Source organism: Haliotis rubra, unplaced genomic scaffold (genome assembly GCF_003918875.1).
Source record: "Haliotis rubra isolate DU_JTF1 unplaced genomic scaffold, ASM391887v1 Scf715, whole genome shotgun sequence".
Taxonomy (NCBI): Eukaryota; Metazoa; Mollusca; class Gastropoda; order Lepetellida; family Haliotidae; genus Haliotis; species Haliotis rubra.
In genome coordinates this window covers 309772-327823 of record NW_025767430.1, presented here as the reverse complement: position 1 = coordinate 327823, position 18052 = coordinate 309772, and the positions used below count along the sequence as shown (strand labels likewise).

The 18052-nt window shown below is 42.0% G+C and overlaps 1 protein-coding gene across 1 annotated transcript; it reads left to right on the top strand.

Moving 5' to 3' along the window:
- The first annotated feature begins 1929 nt into the window (after window positions 1-1929).
- LOC124259249 (peroxisomal membrane protein 2-like) lies at window positions 1930-18051 on the top strand. The gene is made up of 5 exons (XM_046693358.1): window positions 1930-2135; window positions 7049-7156; window positions 7632-7794; window positions 12496-12615; window positions 17763-18051. Exons 1-5 carry the CDS (start codon window positions 2032-2034, stop codon window positions 17844-17846), a joined length of 579 nt encoding a protein of 192 aa, XP_046549314.1. The 5' UTR covers window positions 1930-2031; the 3' UTR covers window positions 17847-18051.
- Window position 18052: the final 1 nt, after the last annotated feature.

Sequence of the window (18052 nt, the reverse complement as noted above, 5' to 3'; positions counted from 1 at the left end):
AAACACGCCCCCTCAATAATGTACAATTTGGTCAAAGATGCCCCAGATTTTGTACGGTAAGGTCAAATCGCCCCAGCTACCGCCCCAGGTTTGGTGCCAAAAATGCCCCAGGGGTAGTCAAATTGCCCCAATGTAATGTATTTAAATTGGTTAAATATATGCCACAAATGCATAGTTTTTGTCAACTTCCATATTATATTCTATATATAATATTATATAGTGATATTTCTGATAAATTTTCGATTAGTAAACTGATAAGACCAAAAGTAATATTCATGTACATAAACAACACTATAATACCAATTATTTCGTAAAGAATTACAAGAGTAAAATGAAAGGTTTGTATAATATGTTTATTAGGTGTAAATAGTTTTTGGTCAACAAATGGCATTATGTAATCATAACAAGTATGGTATAATATTTATTATTTAAACATATTTATTTCCAAAGAAAGGAACCAAATTGGTAAACAAGCATCAGCTTATATGAATACCGCTCTGGGATACAATGGAAGGAAGAATAAACTCGTCATGATGAATGTACAATGTGAATGATATATAAATGTTGCAAAAACGAGAAATAACGCCTATCATTGTTAAACTGTATATGTCATATAAACAAAATATTTTGGATCAAATCTGCCTGTTAAATTTATAAAAGAGTGCACTGAAATTAAAAGTTCTTTGTTTACTATTGAGGAGCAGCGTTGGTTTCCAAACAAAATTGATTTTAGGTCAAATCCTTTAGTATAAAAATACATAATTTGACGTATATCGTTGTAAAGAGTACATGAAAAGAACTAGTGAGCAGAGTCTTCATAGTTATGGCCACAAGAGCAAGATGATGTCGGAGATATAAATCTTTCATATTTGTGCGCATTAAGGTCACTACATTCAAGTTGGAGACGAGAATGTATGATTAGACAAAATCTGCTACCGAAATTTAAGTCAAAATGACTGTAGATATTAGAATCGTTCAAAATTACATTTTTGAATCTCGATAGGTGATGGTCAATTAGTGAATATGTTTTTTATAGCCTGAAATGTTCATACATTCGAGCCTCAACATTTCCTTTAACTAAACACAGCATTGAATGTCAATTAGTGAACATGTTTTAATAGCCTGTTTTTATCCACACTTTTTGACAAGATTAATTAACAAAAGCTCTAGATTGTTTTGATAAGCATTATACCATACTTGTTGAGAAAATCTATGCATTTACGGCCTCACCTTTTGACAAGATTAATTAATAATAACAAAAGCTCTAGATTGTTTTGATAAGTATTATACCATACTTGCTGACAAAAACTATGCATTTATGGCCAATAAACATTTTATACAAACATTTCATTTTATTCTTGTAATTCTTTACAAAAGCATTAATAACATGCAAATAATTGGTATTATAGCGTTGTTTATACATGAATATTACTTTTGCTCTTATCAGTTTATACTAATAGAAAATCTATCAGAAATATTACTATATAATATTATACGAAGTATATAATATGGAAGTATATAATATGGAAGTTGACAAAAACTATGGCATATATTTAATCATTTTAAATACACTGGGGCATTTTGACTACCCCCCTGGGGCAATTTGACCAAACCTGGGGCGATTTGACCAAAAATCTGGGGCATTTTGACCAAATTGGCTGGGGCGTTTTGTAGCTGGGGCGATTTGACTGGCACCCTACGGTAATATCATAATAAGAAAAACTAGGTGGAGATATAGAAGTTTTTACTATCACTTATTATAAGGTAGTGTGATATATTGATTCTGACTTCAGTTAAAAAGAGATGTCACCGCAATGATAAAAAGGATATATTCTCACACTTCGATTTGAGTCGATTATTATTAAAATTTGTAGTACAGGAAATAGCATTGCAGTCAGGTCTCGGGCAGCTACTTGCGATTTCACGAGATTCAATATGTCAGCCCCCATAAGAGTGTAAACAAACGAGTTCAAAGTTCCATCAGCCGACATCTGTGATAGTTTAAACTGTTTGTAGACGTTGACAGTCAGAATGAGCTTAAGTAAAAGAAAGGAAGACAATCCTGTGGAAAAGGCATTGAAGGCATACTTGAAACTCTTGCAAGAAAAGCCTGTTATAACTAAAGCTTGTACCAGGCGAGTACCAAAAATCAACGGAATTTAGATCTAGGGACCTTATCAGAAAATAATATCACTTTTATCACACATTTTCATCCGTCGTCTAGAAATCATACTAAATGTTTGTTCAATAGATATATGGGAGCACATATTCACGGAAATGCTTGTAGATCTGACATCGAAAGTTAAATTTATCCTTATATTATGGCTGAGGGGTCGTTGTCGGCACCATACTATACATATTGTACCCCAGGTACGTTTCTGTATGCATAAACGTACCCTGTCAAAAAACAGAAACATACCCTAGGACGAGTCCATTGTGCACTGTGTCATTTTCTTGATCTAAACTGTCATACTGTTGTATTAGATGCATTTGGTTGCTTTCTATGTGAAAGGAGCACACGCTATTACAAATGTTTCGTGATGTACACAACAACTCGCAATTAGTTAATGGGAACAAATCCATATGGCTCCAATTTGGGGTTGGGGGGATGTTTAGGGTACGGGTATGTTTCTGTATTTTGTCTTTGTTTAGGGTACAGATCTGTATACAGATCTGTAGTACCCGTGCCATCAACGACCCCTTCAGCCATATTATCGGTTTTCGGACGCTTTGTCGATAATCAGATGAACAGCTGTGACAACATCTCGCTAACGTATAAAAGACATATACGGCCGACATATTTATCTCATAAAAAAGTCATCATCTGAATATTCTTCTTTATAGTGCGACTAAACACTGCCGTAAAAAAAAGTATGATGTCCGTGGAAGTAAGAATGAATTGTTCCAATTAAGGTCACATCCGTCTGATTATGTGTAGCCTATATACAGCCCCTGTTCATATGATGGGCCCATCTATCTGATTATGTATAGCCTATATACAGCCCCTGTTATGATGGGCCCATCTATCTGATTATGTATAGCCTATATACAGCCCCTGTTCATATGATGGGCCCATCTATCTGATTATGTATAGCCTATATACAGCCCCTGTTATGATGGGCCCATCTATCTGATTATGTATAGCCTATATACAGCCCCTGTTCATATGATGGGCCCATCTATCTGATTATGTATAGCCTATATACAGCCCCTGTTCATATGATCGGCCCATCTATCTGATTATGTGTAGCCTATATACAGCCCCTGTTCATATGATTGGCCCATCTATCTGATTATGTATAGCCTATATACAGCCCCTGTTCATATGATCGGCCCATCTATCTGATTATATGTAGCCTATATACAGCCCCTGTTCATATGATCGGCCCATCTATCTGCTTATGTATAGCCCATGTACAGCCCCTGTTCATATGATTGGCCCATCTATCTGATTATGTATAGCCCACACGTAGGCAATATATCATACAGGTTGTTTAATTTTATCCAGGATTATTTTTAGGTTTATGCTAAGTATTATGTAGCTTGGATTTTTTGTAACATATCAGTATTTGGATGTTTACATAACAAATGCCTTTTCATTGTACTGGTTGTACTCCCTGCATAAGGCATTGATATACCGCACAGCTGGCATTTGGTTGTTTTCTCTTTTTACCATCCAGATGAGTGAGTGAGCGAGTTTAGTTTTATGCCACACTCGGCAATATTCCAGCTTTATGGCGGCGGTCTGTAAATAATCGAGTCTGGAACAAACAATCCAGTGATCAACTGCATGAGCATCGATCTGCACAATTGTCACCATCTAGGGATCATTTATAATGTGTAGCTAAATTTAGAGCCTTTCCTCCATGAAATTCATCAATCTTCTCAAAGATACCATTAGTAATATTCTCTCGTTATAATCTTGTTTAGTTAGTTTTCATTACTGAGTAAAAGGGAGGCGAACCAACACTGAATACAGAACAGGAGGATGGAGATGTGTTGTTTGTTCCACCAGTAGGAACAGCAACTCCATGTACTGGACAGTGTGAATCCTTCTGCATCACATCACCATTAGATTACACACAATGTTGTAACATGATACAGCAACTCCATGTACTGGACAGTGTGAATCCTTCTGCGTCACATCACCATTAGATTACACACACTGTTGTAACATGATACAGCAACTCCATGTACTGGACAGTGTGAAGCATCCTGCATCACATCACCATTAGATTACACACAATGTTTTAACATGATACAGCAACTCCATGTACTGGACAGTGTGAATCCTTCTGCATCACATCACCATTAGATTACACACAATGTTTTAACATGATACAGCAACATTTCTAAACAGATATTCACAATGAAAGGGTTTGTCTGTAAACAGGTGCACCCAGGAGCTGAGGTCACTCTCCAGCAATTGACATCTGTTGTTGAACAAGTCAGTCTTTCCTATACAACACCAATTGATTTCCCAGTCAACAAAGAGATCAGTTATGTTAAATATATTCCAGATGTGCATCAACCAATGGAATGGAGATACTATGGACAAAATTCTAATTACTGGACACAGCTGTCGTCATCATTCAAACATGGAGAAGTGTTTTAGTGCACTGCAGCACAATTGGCAATAAAAAAATTCAATGATTACGCAATGCCATTTAGAAAAAGTACTAGAATTTGTACTTTACTAAGAAAGTGTAATCCCAAATATAACATTCTGACCAATAGGAAATGTAAGTCACAAGTTGGAATGAAGAAAGAGCTGTGTATTACTAAGATACCAACTTCAGTATTGATCAAACAATCATCACATTGTGTAATATCACATGCCAGTTACGTTGTCGTTTGTTTGAAAGGTATGAATTTCGAGTACTCGGGTCCAAGTCGAGTTTGACCCCTTGAGTACTCAAGTCCAAGAAATTGGACTCGTTGAAGACCTAGTTTTTATTGTTTCAGTCCTGTAGTGTCGTGGCTAGGCAACATTACATCCCATGACAAGGTTGTGTTGTTTCAGTCCTGTAGTGTCGTCGCTAGGCAACATTATATCCCATGACAAGGTTGTGTTGTTTCAGTGCTGTAGTGTCGTGGCTAGGCAACATTACATCCCATGACAAGGTTGTGTTGTTTCAGTGCTGTAGTGTCATCGCTAGGCAACATTACATCTCATGAAAAGGTTGTGTTGTTTCAGTGCTGTAGTGTCGTGGCTAGGCAACATTACATCCCATGACAAGGTTGTGTTGTTTCAGTGCTGTAGTGTCATCGCTAGGCAACATTACATCCCATGACAAGGTTGTGTTGTTTCAGTGCTGTAGTGTCATCGCTAGGCAACATTACATCCCATGACAAGGTTGTGTTGTTTCAGTGCTGTAGTGTCATCGCTAGGCAACATTACATCCCATGACAAGGTTGTGTTGTTTCAGTGCTGTAGTGTCGTGGCTAGGCAACATTACATCCCATGACAAGGTTGCGCTGTTTCAGTGCTGTAGTGTCATCGCTAGGCAACATTATATCCCATGACAAGGTTGTGTTGTTTCAGTGCTATAGTGTCGTTGCTAGGCAACATTATATCCCATGATAAGGTTGTGTTGTTTCAGTGCTGTAGTGTCATCGCTAGGCAACATTATATCCCATGACAAGGTTGTGTTGTTTCAGTGCTGTAGTGTCGTTGCTAGGCAACATTATATCCAATGATAAGGTTGTGTTGTTTCAATGCTGTAGTGTCGTCGCTGGGGAACATTATATCCAATGACAAGGTTGTGTTGTTTCAGTGCTGTAGTGTAGTTGGTAGGCAACATTACATCCCATGACAAGGTTGTGTTGTTTCAGTGCTGTAGTGTCATCCATGACAAGGTTGTTTGTTTCTAGTGTCATGGCTAACAACATTACATCCCATGACAAGGTTGTGTTGTTTCAGTGCTGTAGTGTCGGCTTGGTAGGCAACATTATATCCCATGACAACATTATATCCCATGACAAGGTTGTGTTGTTTCAGTGCTGTAGTGTAGTTGGTAGGCAACATTATATCCAATGACAAGGTTGTGTTGTTTCAGTGCTGTAGTGTCGTTGGTAGGCAACATTATATCCCATGACAAGGTTGTGTTGTTTCAGTGCTGTAGTGTCATCGCTAGGCAACATTACATCCCATGACAAGGTTGTGTTGTTTCAATGCTGTAGTGTAGTTGGTAGGCAACATTACATCCCATGACAAGGTTGTGTTGTTTCAGTGCTGTAGTGTCGTCGCTAGGCAGCATTACATCCCATGATAAGGTTGTGTTGTTTCAGTGCTGTAGTGTCATCGCTAGGCAACATTACATCCCATGACAAGGTTGTGTTGTTTCAGTGCTGTAGTGTCATCGCTAGGCAGCATTACATCCCATGATAAGGTTGTGTTGTTTCAGTGCTGTAGTGTCATCGCTAGGCAACATTACATCCCATGACAAGGTTGTGTTGTTTCAGTGCTGTAGTGTCGTCGCTAGGCAACATTACATCCCATGACAAGGTTGTGTTGTTTCAGTGCTGTAGTGTCGTCGCAAGGCAATATTACATCCCATGACAAGGTTGTGTTGTTTCAGTGCTGTAGTGTCATCGCTAGGCAACATTACATCCCATGACAAGGTTGTGTTGTTTCAGTGCTGGAGTGTCATCGCTAGGCAACATTACATCCCATGACAAGGTTGTGTTGTTTCAGTGCTGTAGTGTAGTTGGTAGGCAACATTACATCCCATGACAAGGTTGTGTTGTTTCAGTGCTGTAGTGTCGTCGCTAGGCAACATTATATCCCATGACAAGGTTGTGTTGTTTCAGTGCTGTAGTGTCGTCGCTAGGCAACATTACATCTCATGACAAGGTTGTGTTGTTTCAGTGCTGTAGTGTAGTTGGTAGGCAACATTATATCCAATGACAAGGTTGTGTTGTTTCAGTGCTGTAGTGTCGTCGCTAGGCAGCAATACATCCCATGACAAGGTTGTGTTGTTTCAGTGCTGTAGTGTCGTTGCTAGGCAACATTATATCCCATGACAAGGTTGTTTTGTTGTTTCAGTGCTGTAGTGTCGTCCCTAGGCAACATTATATCCCAGCTGATTGCTCCCAACCCACAGACCAAGGGCAGGATATCATGGAGAAGCACCCTCGCATATGCCTCTTCCGGGTGAGATCTCAGACATTCCTCTTTGCTGGTGTCAAGATTAGCCACTGTACACAGAGATGAAGTATGCAAACATATTCAAAGATAACTTATTCATTGTATGATGGTGATTTGTGAAAGTATATTGAGTGTATGTATATTGTGAATGTATTCTACATATATTGCACTGTGGAAATAGAGATGGTAAATTTATTTTTTATAAAATTAGCCACTGTAATATATATGGATGACATATGTGTGAGAGCTTGTGGTATGATGTGTGCAAGTTTAGCTGATAGTAATACGAGTGTATGCTATAGTGATACAAGTTGATGGAAAAGTAATACAAGCATAACAATAGTAATGCAAGCATAACAATAGTAATCAAGTGTATGGAATAGTATTGTGTTTTATGGCCTAACAGTATATTCAAGTTTCATTGTAACCATGGTAACAAGATGTCTGAACCGTGACTACCCAGCAAGTTGGTGTGTTGTAGGTTCTGTGTGAGCGGGCCAGTCTTTCACTACTTCTACGTCAACCTGGAGAAGTACTTCCCTAAGGGCAGACCCAATGCTGCTCTGAAGAAAGTCTTGTTTGATCGTTTGATCTTCACACCACCCTTCATCTTCCTGTTCCTCTATGTAGTGTCTGTCCTGGAGGTGAGTGCTAGAAGGGGACGTTTGAGTTTAAGTAGGTCCCCAGCATCCTGTGCTGAAGGGGGATGTCGGAGTTAAAGTAGTTCCCCGGCACCCATTGCTGGAGGGGATGTCTGAGTTAAAGCAGTTCCCCGGCAACCATTGCTGGAGGGTATGTTTGAAATAAAGTAGGTCCCCAGCATCCTGTGCTGGAGGGGTATGTCTGAGTTAAGGTAGGTCCCTGGCAACCAGTGCTGGAGGGGATGTCTGAGTTAAGGTAAGTCCCTGGCAACCAGTGCTGGAGGGGATGTCTGAGTTAAAGCAGTTCCCCAGCAACCATTGCTGGAGGGTATGTTTGAAATAAAGTAGGTCCCCAGCATCCTGTGCTGGAGGGGTATGTCTGAGTTAAGGTAGGTCCCTGGCAACCAGTGCTGGAGGGGATGTTTGAGTTAAGGTAGGTCCCTGGCAACCAGTGCTGGAGGGGATGTCTGAGTTAAGGTAAGTCCCTGGCAACCAGTGCTGGAGGGGATGTCTGAGTTAATGTAAGTCCCTGGCAACCAGTGCTGCAGGGGATGTCTGAGTTAAAGCAGTTCCCCGGCAACCATTGCTGGAGGGTATGTTTGAAATAAAGTAGGTCCCCAGCATCCTGTGCTGGAGGGGTATGTCTGAGTTAAGGTAGGTCCCTGGCAACCAGTGCTGGAGGGGATGTCTGAGTTAAGGTAAGTCCCTGGCAACCAGTGCTGGAGGGGATGTCTGAGTTAAGGTAAGTCCCTGGCAACCAGTGCTGGAGGGGATGTCTGAGTTAAGGTAAGTCCCTGGCAACCAGTGCTGGAGGGGATGTCTGAGTTAAGGTAAGTCCCTGGCAACCAGTGCTGGAGGGGATGTTTGAGTTAAGGTAGGTCCCTGGCAACCAGTGCTGGAGGGGATGTCTGAGTTAAGGTAAGTCCCTGGCAACCAGTGCTGGAGGGGATGTCTGAGTTAATGTAAGTCCCTGGCAACCAGTGCTGCAGGGGATGTCTGAGTTAAAGCAGTTCCCCGGCAACCATTGCTGGAGGGTATGTTTGAAATAAAGTAGGTCCCCAGCATCCTGTGCTGGAGGGGTATGTCTGAGTTAAGGTAGGTCCCTGGCAACCAGTGCTGGAGGGGATGTCTGAGTTAAGGTAAGTCCCTGGCAACCAGTGCTGGAAGTCCCTGGCAAGTCCCTGGCAACCAGTGCTGGAGGGATGTCTGAGTTAAGGTAAGTCCCTGGCAACCAGTGCCGGAGGGGATGTCTGAGTTAAGGTATCCCTGGCAACCAGTGAGTTAAAGTAAGTCCCTGGCAACCAGTGCTGGAGGGGATGTCTGAGTTAAGGTAAGTCCCTGGCAACCAGTGCTGGAGGGGATGTCTGAGTTAAGGTAAGTCCCTGGCAACCAGTGCTGGAGGGGATGTCTGAGTTAAGGTAAGTCCCTGGCAACCAGTGCTGGAGGGGATGTCTGAGTTAAGGTAAGTCCCTGGCAACCAGTGCCGGAGGGGATGCCTGAGTTAAGGTAAATCCCTGGCAACCAGTGCTGGAGGGATGTGTCTGAGTTAAGGTAAGTCCCTGGCAACCAGTGCTGGAGGGGATGTCTGAGTTAAGGTAAGTCCCTGGCAACCAGTGCTGGAGGGGATGTCTGAGTTAAGGTAAGTCCCTGGCAACCAGTGCTGGAGGGGATGTCTGAGTTAAGGTAAGTCCCTGGCAACCAGTGCTGGAGGGGATGTCTGAGTTAAAGTAAGTCCCTGGCAACCAGTGCTGATGGGATGTCTGAGTTAAGGTAAGTCCCCTGGCAACCAGTGCTGGAGGGGATGTCTGAGTTAAGGTAAGTCCCTTGCAACCATTGCTGGAGGGGATGTCTGAGTTAAGGTAAGTCCCTGGCAACCAGTGCCGGAGGGGATGCCTGAGTTAAGGTAAGTCCCTGGCAACCAGTGCTGGAGGGGATGCCTGAGTTAGAGTAGGTCCCTGGCAACCAGTGCTAGATGGGACATCTGAGTGAAAGTAGGTCCCCAGCATCCTGTGCTGGAGGAGACGTCTGAGTTAAAGTAGGTCCCCGGCGACAAGTGCTAGATGGGACATCTGAGTTAAAGTAGGTCCCTGGCAACCAGTGCTAGATGGGACATCTGAGTTAAAGTGGGTCCCCAACAACAAGTGCTAGATGGGACATCTGAGTTAAAGTAGGTCCCTGGCAACCAGTGCTAGATGGGACATCTGAGTTAAAGTGGGTCCCCAACAACCAGTGCTGGATGGGACATCTGAGTTAAAGTAGGTCCCTGGCAACCAGTGCTAGATGGGACATCTGAGTTAAAGTGGGTCCCCAACAACCAGTGCTGGATGGGACATCTGAGTTAAAGTAGGTCCCCAGCATCCTGTGCTGGAGGGGACATCTGAGTTAAAGTAGGTCCCCAGCATCCTTTGCTGAAGGGGGACGTCTGAGTTAAAGTAGGTCATTGGCAACCTGTGCTGGAGGGGGACGTCTGAGTTAAAGTAGGTCCGCGGCAACCAGTGCTAGATGGGACATCTGAGTTAAAGTAGGTCCCCAGCATCCTGTTCTGGAGGGGATGTCTGAGGTAAAGTAAGTCCCCAGGATCCTGTGCTAGATGGGAAGTCTGAGTTAAAGTAGGTCCGCGGCAACCAGTCCTAGATGGGACATCTGAGTTAAAGTAGGTCCCAAGCAAGACGTGCTGGAAGGAGGGAGCTGGAATATTTCAGTTCTAGATATTCCATTACGCATTTGTGTCGCCGTGCTCTGTGTTTTCCTGGCTTTCCTTTCTAGTTGATTCTTTTGCATTTTGCAACATGTAACCACCCTTACTAAAGATTTAAACAACACGTGTCTGCTACATGTCGGGAATAAAGTAAATATATCCAATTGATTGTTAATTTTGAAACGTACGTGACTGTCATCGCAAATACTACTCACACCTTAAAGGACAGTCAGTTTGTAATTTTCACTACTGATTACCCGGTAAACAGACTGTAGTATTTTGCAATGATAAACGTTTCATTTACCTATCAAAGAAACTGAACAGGACGTTAAATAACTTTACTGTCAAGTCTAATGTGTCTGTTGCCGGTTTGTAATTTACGAAAATTTGTGTCAGCTTCCTTTAGTTTATTTAAGGATTTGGGGCACTGTTTTAGATATATGCGAGTAAGACACATCTGGTTTGAGAAAGTCATGAGAAAGAGCTGTGAAAAGAAGTCTGGTGGATCCCCAAAGTTTGCATATTTCTACCATGTCCCTGTTTGAACAAGGCCTGTTAAATGCGTATGGTTAAGGATGTAATGTACGTGACTATTATAATATCAAAGAAAACAAAATATATCCAAATTTATCTTGCATGATATTTATAAACATTAACGGTCTCATCACGATATCAACATTTTTTGTTTAATGCTTAACCAGTTTGAACAGATATTGGGAAATTGTTGGTAGAAAGAAATGTACATCACTGAATGTATGATACCAGTACATTCGGATGTTCTTATTGCGATGTTGCCCATCTCAGTACGACTTCTGCACACATAACTATTTTAACCCACCACGTGCCATAGAGTCCTTAGGCGACAGATCTACGCATTAATGTCTTCACTATTGCGAAAAATATGATAAAATGGTAATTGAAACTTTGGTATCAATATGATTCTTTGTCTCATAGAATGTAAGGGAAACATAGACATAGTTTTGTTCATACAATCCATTCTCCTAGGGTCAATATACTTCTGTATCTTGGTTGTGGCTGATTGTGTACTATGGCTGATGAACTATGCATCTAAACATCCCCACATGGGCACAATGTGTGAAGCCCATTTCTGGTGTCCCCTGCCGTGATGTTGCTGGAATATTGCTAAAAGCGGCGTAAAACCAAACTCAGTCAGTCAGTCAGTTTAAGAAGCGAATGCTTTATTTTGAAATTATTGCGTAGATCTTTAATATCTATACTAATCAACATATTTAAGTATCACTTTCACCGTAACGTACATTACTGAGCTACATTTTTGGAAACTCGAAGCATTACTTTGAGTCGAAAACTAGTATGTTTAAAACAAAGATTACTTGACAACTCTTGTTGTATATTATGTAACTAATACTCTACTCTGACATAATCTTATAGTTAATAAATATATATTAACGTTATTTTTTGGCTTTTGATATGGTCAAATGCGCCTATTTATTGAGAATGAGTGAGTGTGGATTTATATGGTCATGCAGCTGATGTTTCACTATCAGTAAACCAAATGTCCTTGACAAAGTCTGTAGGAAACTCTCCCCTGGTTTCCGTACTTGGTTCTGTGAAGGCTACTTGGTTCTGTGAAGGCTAGGAGAATAAGAAGATGACTGTGTTATTCTGACCTGTCAGTTGCGTGAATGGTGACGTTAACGGTTATTTTTCCAGTTTGAAGATATATCAGTATTTGTCAGGGACTGTGGGGTAGCCTAGTGGTTGAAGTGTTGGTTCTTCATGCCAAACACCTGGGTTTGATTCCCTCTTATGGGTACAATATCTGACGCCCATTTCTGGTGTCCCCTGCCGTGTTATTGCTGGAATATTGCTACAAGCGGGTTAAAACCATACTCACTCACTAACTCAGTATTTGTCATTATGATTTGTAAGATTCATAATAGTATTTATTACAGCAAGTGTACAGGTAATGTTGGATGAGATTACCTGGGTGTTTGAGTGTGAGGAAGTTTTTGTGATCCTTACAGGGTCAAGGTCATGCTGCCTCCATGCGACGGATCAGAGACACGTACTGGTACATCCTGAAGATGAACTGGCAAGTCTGGACCATCATCCAGTTCATAAACATCAAGTACATTCCTGTCAAGGTCAGCCAACTGGAACACGTGCAGCTATCTAACACAGCCCACTGGAACACATGCAGCTATCTAAGACATGCAGCTATCTAAGACATGCAGCTATGTGACACATGCAGCTATCTGACACATGCAGCTATCTGACACATGCAGCTATCAAACACATGCACCTATCTAACACATGCAGCTATCAAACACATGCACCTATCTGACACATGCAGCTATCTGATACATGCACCTATCTGACACATGCAGCTATCAACCACATGCAGCTATCAAACACATGCAGCTATCTAACACATGCAGCTATCAAACACATGCAGCTATCTGACACATGCACCTATCTGACACATGCAGCTATCTAACACATGCAGCTATCTCACACATGCAGCTATCTAACACATGCAGCTATCTAAGACATGCAGCTATGTGACACATGCAGCTATCTGACACAAGCAGCTATCAAACACATGCAGCTATCTAACACATGCAGCTATCTAACACAAGCAGCTATCTAACACATGCAGCTATATAACAAAAGCAGCTATCTGACACATGCAGCTATCAAACACATGCAGCTATCTCACACATGCAGCTATCTAACACATGCAGCTATCTAACAAATGCAGCTATCTGACACATGCAGCCATCTGACATATGTACCTAACTGACACATGCAGCTATCTAACACATGCACCTATCTGACACATGCAGCCATCTGACACATGTACCTAACTGACACATGCAGCTATCAAACACATGCACCTATCAAACACATGCAGCTGTCAAACACATGCACCTATCTGACACATGCAGCTCTCTAACACATGCAGCTATCAAACACATGCACCTATCTAACACATGCAGCTATCAAACACATGCACCTATCTGACACATGCAGCTATCTGATACATGCACCTATCTGACACATGCAGCTATCTAACACATGCAGCTATCAAACACATGCAGCTATCTGACACATGCACCTATCTGACACATGCAGCTATCTAACACATGCAGCTATCTCACACATGCAGCTATCTAACACATGCAGCTATCTAACAAATGCAGCTATCTGACACATGCAGCCATCTGCCACATGCAGCTATCTAAGACATGCAGCTATGTGACACATGCAGCTATCTGACACAAGCAGCTATCAAACACATGCAGCTATCTAACACATGCAGCTATCTAACACAAGCAGCTATCTAACACATGCAGCTATATAACAAAAGCAGCTATCTGACACATGCAGCTATCAAACACATGCAGCTATCTCACACATGCAGCTATCTAACACATGCAGCTATCTAACAAATGCAGCTATCTGACACATGCAGCCATCTGACATATGTACCTAACTGACACATGCAGCTATCTAACACATGCACCTATCTGACACATGCAGCCATCTGACACATGTACCTAACTGACACATGCAGCTATCAAACACATGCACCTATCAAACACATGCAGCTGTCAAACACATGCACCTATCTGACACATGCAGCTCTCTAACACATGCAGCTATCAAACACATGCACCTATCTAACACATGCAGCTATCAAACACATGCACCTATCTGACACATGCAGCTATCTGATACATGCACCTATCTGACACATGCAGCTATCAACCACATGCAGCTATCAAACACATGCAGCTATCTAACACATGCAGCTATCAAACACATGCAGCTATCTGACACATGCACCTATCTGACACATGCAGCTATCTAACACATGCAGCTATCAAACACATGCACCTATCTAACACATGCAGTGGTCAAACACATGCACCTATCTAACACATGCAGCTATCTAACACATGCAGCTATCAAACACATGCAGCTATGTGACACATGCAGCTATCAAACACATGCACCTATCAAACACATGCAGCTGTCAAACACATGCACCTATCTGACACATGCAGCTCTCTAACACATGCAGCTATCAAACACATGCACCTATCTAACACATGCAGCTATCAAACACATGCACCTATCTGACACATGCAGCTATCTGATACATGCACCTATCTGACACATGCAGCTATCAACCACATGCAGCTATCAAACACATGCAGCTATCTAACACATGCAGCTATCAAACACATGCAGCTATCTGACACATGCACCTATCTGACACATGCAGCTATCTAACACATGCAGCTATCAAACACATGCACCTATCTAACACATGCAGTGGTCAAACACATGCAGCTATCTAACACATGCAGCTATCAAACACATGCAGCTATCTGACACATGCACCTATCTGACACATGCAGCTATCTAACACATGCAGCTATCAAACACATGCACCTATCTAACACATGCAGTGGTCAAACACATGCAGCTATCTAACACATGCAGCTATCAAACACATGCAGCTATGTGACACATGCAGCTATCTGACACATGCAGCTATCTAACACAAGCAGCTATCTAAAACATGCTGCTATCTGACACATGCAGCTATCTGACACATGCAGCTATCTGACACAAGCAGCTATCAAACACATGCAGCTATCTAACACATGCAGCTATCTAACACAAGCAGCTATCTAACACATGCAGCTATATAACAAAAGCAGCTATCTGACACATGCAGCTATCAAACACATGCAGCTATCTCACACATGCAGCTATCTAACACATGCAGCTATCTAACAAATGCAGCTATCTGACACATGCAGCCATCTGACATATGTACCTAACTGACACATGCAGCTATCTAACACATGCACCTATCTGACACATGCAGCCATCTGACACATGTACCTAACTGACACATGCAGCTATCAAACACATGCACCTATCAAACACATGCAGCTGTCAAACACATGCACCTATCTGACACATGCAGCTCTCTAACACATGCAGCTATCAAACACATGCACCTATCTAACACATGCAGCTATCAAACACATGCACCTATCTGACACATGCAGCTATCTGATACATGCACCTATCTGACACATGCAGCTATCAACCACATGCAGCTATCAAACACATGCAGCTATCTAACACATGCAGCTATCAAACACATGCAGCTATCTGACACATGCACCTATCTGACACATGCAGCTATCTAACACATGCAGCTATCAAACACATGCACCTATCTAACACATGCAGTGGTCAAACACATGCACCTATCTAACACATGCACCTATCTAACACATGCAGCTATCTAACACATGCAGCCATCTGACTCATGCAGCTATCAAACACCTGCAGCTATCAAACACATGCAGCTATCTGACACATGCACCTATCTGACACATGCACCTATCAACCACATGCAGTTATCTCATACATGCAACTATCTGACACATGCAGCTATCTGACACATGTACCTAACTGACACATGCAGCTATCTAACACATGCAGCTGTCAAACACATGCACCTATCTGACACATGCACCTATCTGACACATGCAGCTATCTGACACATGCAGCTATCTAACACATGCAGCTATCTGACACATGCAGCTATCTGACACATGCAGCTATGTAAAACACATGTACCTATCAAACACATGCAGCTATCTGACACATGCAGCTATCAAACACATGCACCTATCAAACGCATGTAGCTATCAAACACATGCAGCTATCAAACACATGCAGCTATCTGACACATGCAGCTATCAAACACATGCAGCTATCTAACACATGCAGCTATCACACACATGCAGCTATCTGACACATGCAGCTATCTGACACATGCAGCTATCTGACACATGCAGCTATCTGACACATGCAGCTATCTAACACATGCAGCTATCTAAAACATGCAGCTATCTAACACATGCAGGAATCTGACACATGCAGCTATCTGACACATGCAGCTATCTGACACATGCAGCTATATCTAACACATGCAGCTATCTAAAACATGCAGCTATCTAACACATGCAGCTATCTAAAACATGCAGCTATCTAACACATGCAGGAATCTGACACATGCAGCTATCTGACACATGCAGCTATCTGACACATGCAGCTATCTGACACATGCAGCTATCTAACACATGCAGCTATCTAACACATGCAGCTATCTGACACATGCAGCTATCTGCCACATGCAGCTATCTAACACATGCAGCTATCTAAAACATGCAGCTATCTAACACATGCAGGAATCTGACACATGCAGCTATCTGACACATGCAGCTATATCTAACACATGCAGCTATCTAAAACATGCAGCTATCTAACACATGCAGCTATCTAAAACATGCAGCTATCTAACACATGCAGGAATCTGACACATGCAGCTATCTGACACATGCAGCTATCTGACACATGCAGCTATCAAACACATGCAGCTATCTAACACATGCAGCTATCTAACACATGCAGCTATCTAACACAAGCAGCTATCTAACACATGCAGCTATCTAACACATGCAGCTATCTAACACATGCAGCTATCTAACACATGCAGGAATCTGACACATGCAGGAATCTGACACATGCAGCTATCTGACACATGCAGCTATCTGACACATGCAGCTATCTGAGGTATTCTGTTATTCCTGGAGGGTGCTTTGACATTACTTCACTAGGTAGAGGTAGTCTGTTATTCCTGGTGGGGGCTGTGACATTACTTCACTAGGTAGAGGTGATCTGTTATTCCTGGTGGGGGCTGTGACATTACTTCACTAGGTAGAGGTGATTTGTTATTCCTGGTGGGGGCTGTGACATTACTTCACTAGGTAGAGGTGATCTGTTATTCCTGGTGGGGGCTGTGACATTACTTCACTAGTTAGAGGTAATCTGTTATTCCTGGTGGGAGCTGTGACATTACTTCACTAGGTAGAGGTAATCTGTTATTCCTGGTGGGGCTGTGACATTACTTCACTAGGTAGAGGTAATCTGTTATTCCTGGTGGGGGCTGTGACATTACTTCACTAGGTAGAGGTAATCTGTTATTCCTGGTGGGGGCTGTGACATTACTTCACTAGGTAGAGGTAATCTGTTATTCCTGGTGGGGGCTGTGACATTACTTCACTAGGTAGAGGTGATCTGTTATTCCTCGTCAGGGCTTCACTAGGTAGAGGTGATCTGTTATTCCTGGTGGGGGCTGTGACATCACTTCACTAGGTAGAGGTAATCTGTTGTAGATATTTTCTTTTTCTTCCAGTACCGGGTGCTGTTTGGCAATGCCGTGTCTCTCATCTGGTCTGTCTTCATCTCCTACAAGAGAAGGTCAATGACTTCTAGCTGATAATGTGACCTCAGTAGAGCATGTGATCCTCATCAGATCATGTGACCATCATTAGTAGACAGAGAGATGGCATTTTAATCTTGACAGAGTGAGATGGAACTCAAAGATGTAACAGACAATTACTGAAATGTTGATTTTCACAATGACTGTACATGTAATAATTCCTGTAATATCTACATTGTGCCTATATCAAAGTCTTACCACAC

Excerpts from the sequence above, each read along its gene's own strand:
- LOC124259249 (XM_046693358.1), top strand. The coding sequence starts at position 2,032 with ATGAGCTTAAGTAAAAGAAAGGAAGACAATCCTGTGGAAAAGGCATTG. Across the intron at positions 2,136-7,048 it reads ATAACTAAAGCTTGTACCAG|TGCTGTAGTGTCGTCCCTAG; the intron begins GCGAGTACCAAA and ends TTGTTGTTTCAG. Across the intron at positions 7,795-12,495 it reads ATGTAGTGTCTGTCCTGGAG|GGTCAAGGTCATGCTGCCTC; the intron begins GTGAGTGCTAGA and ends TGATCCTTACAG.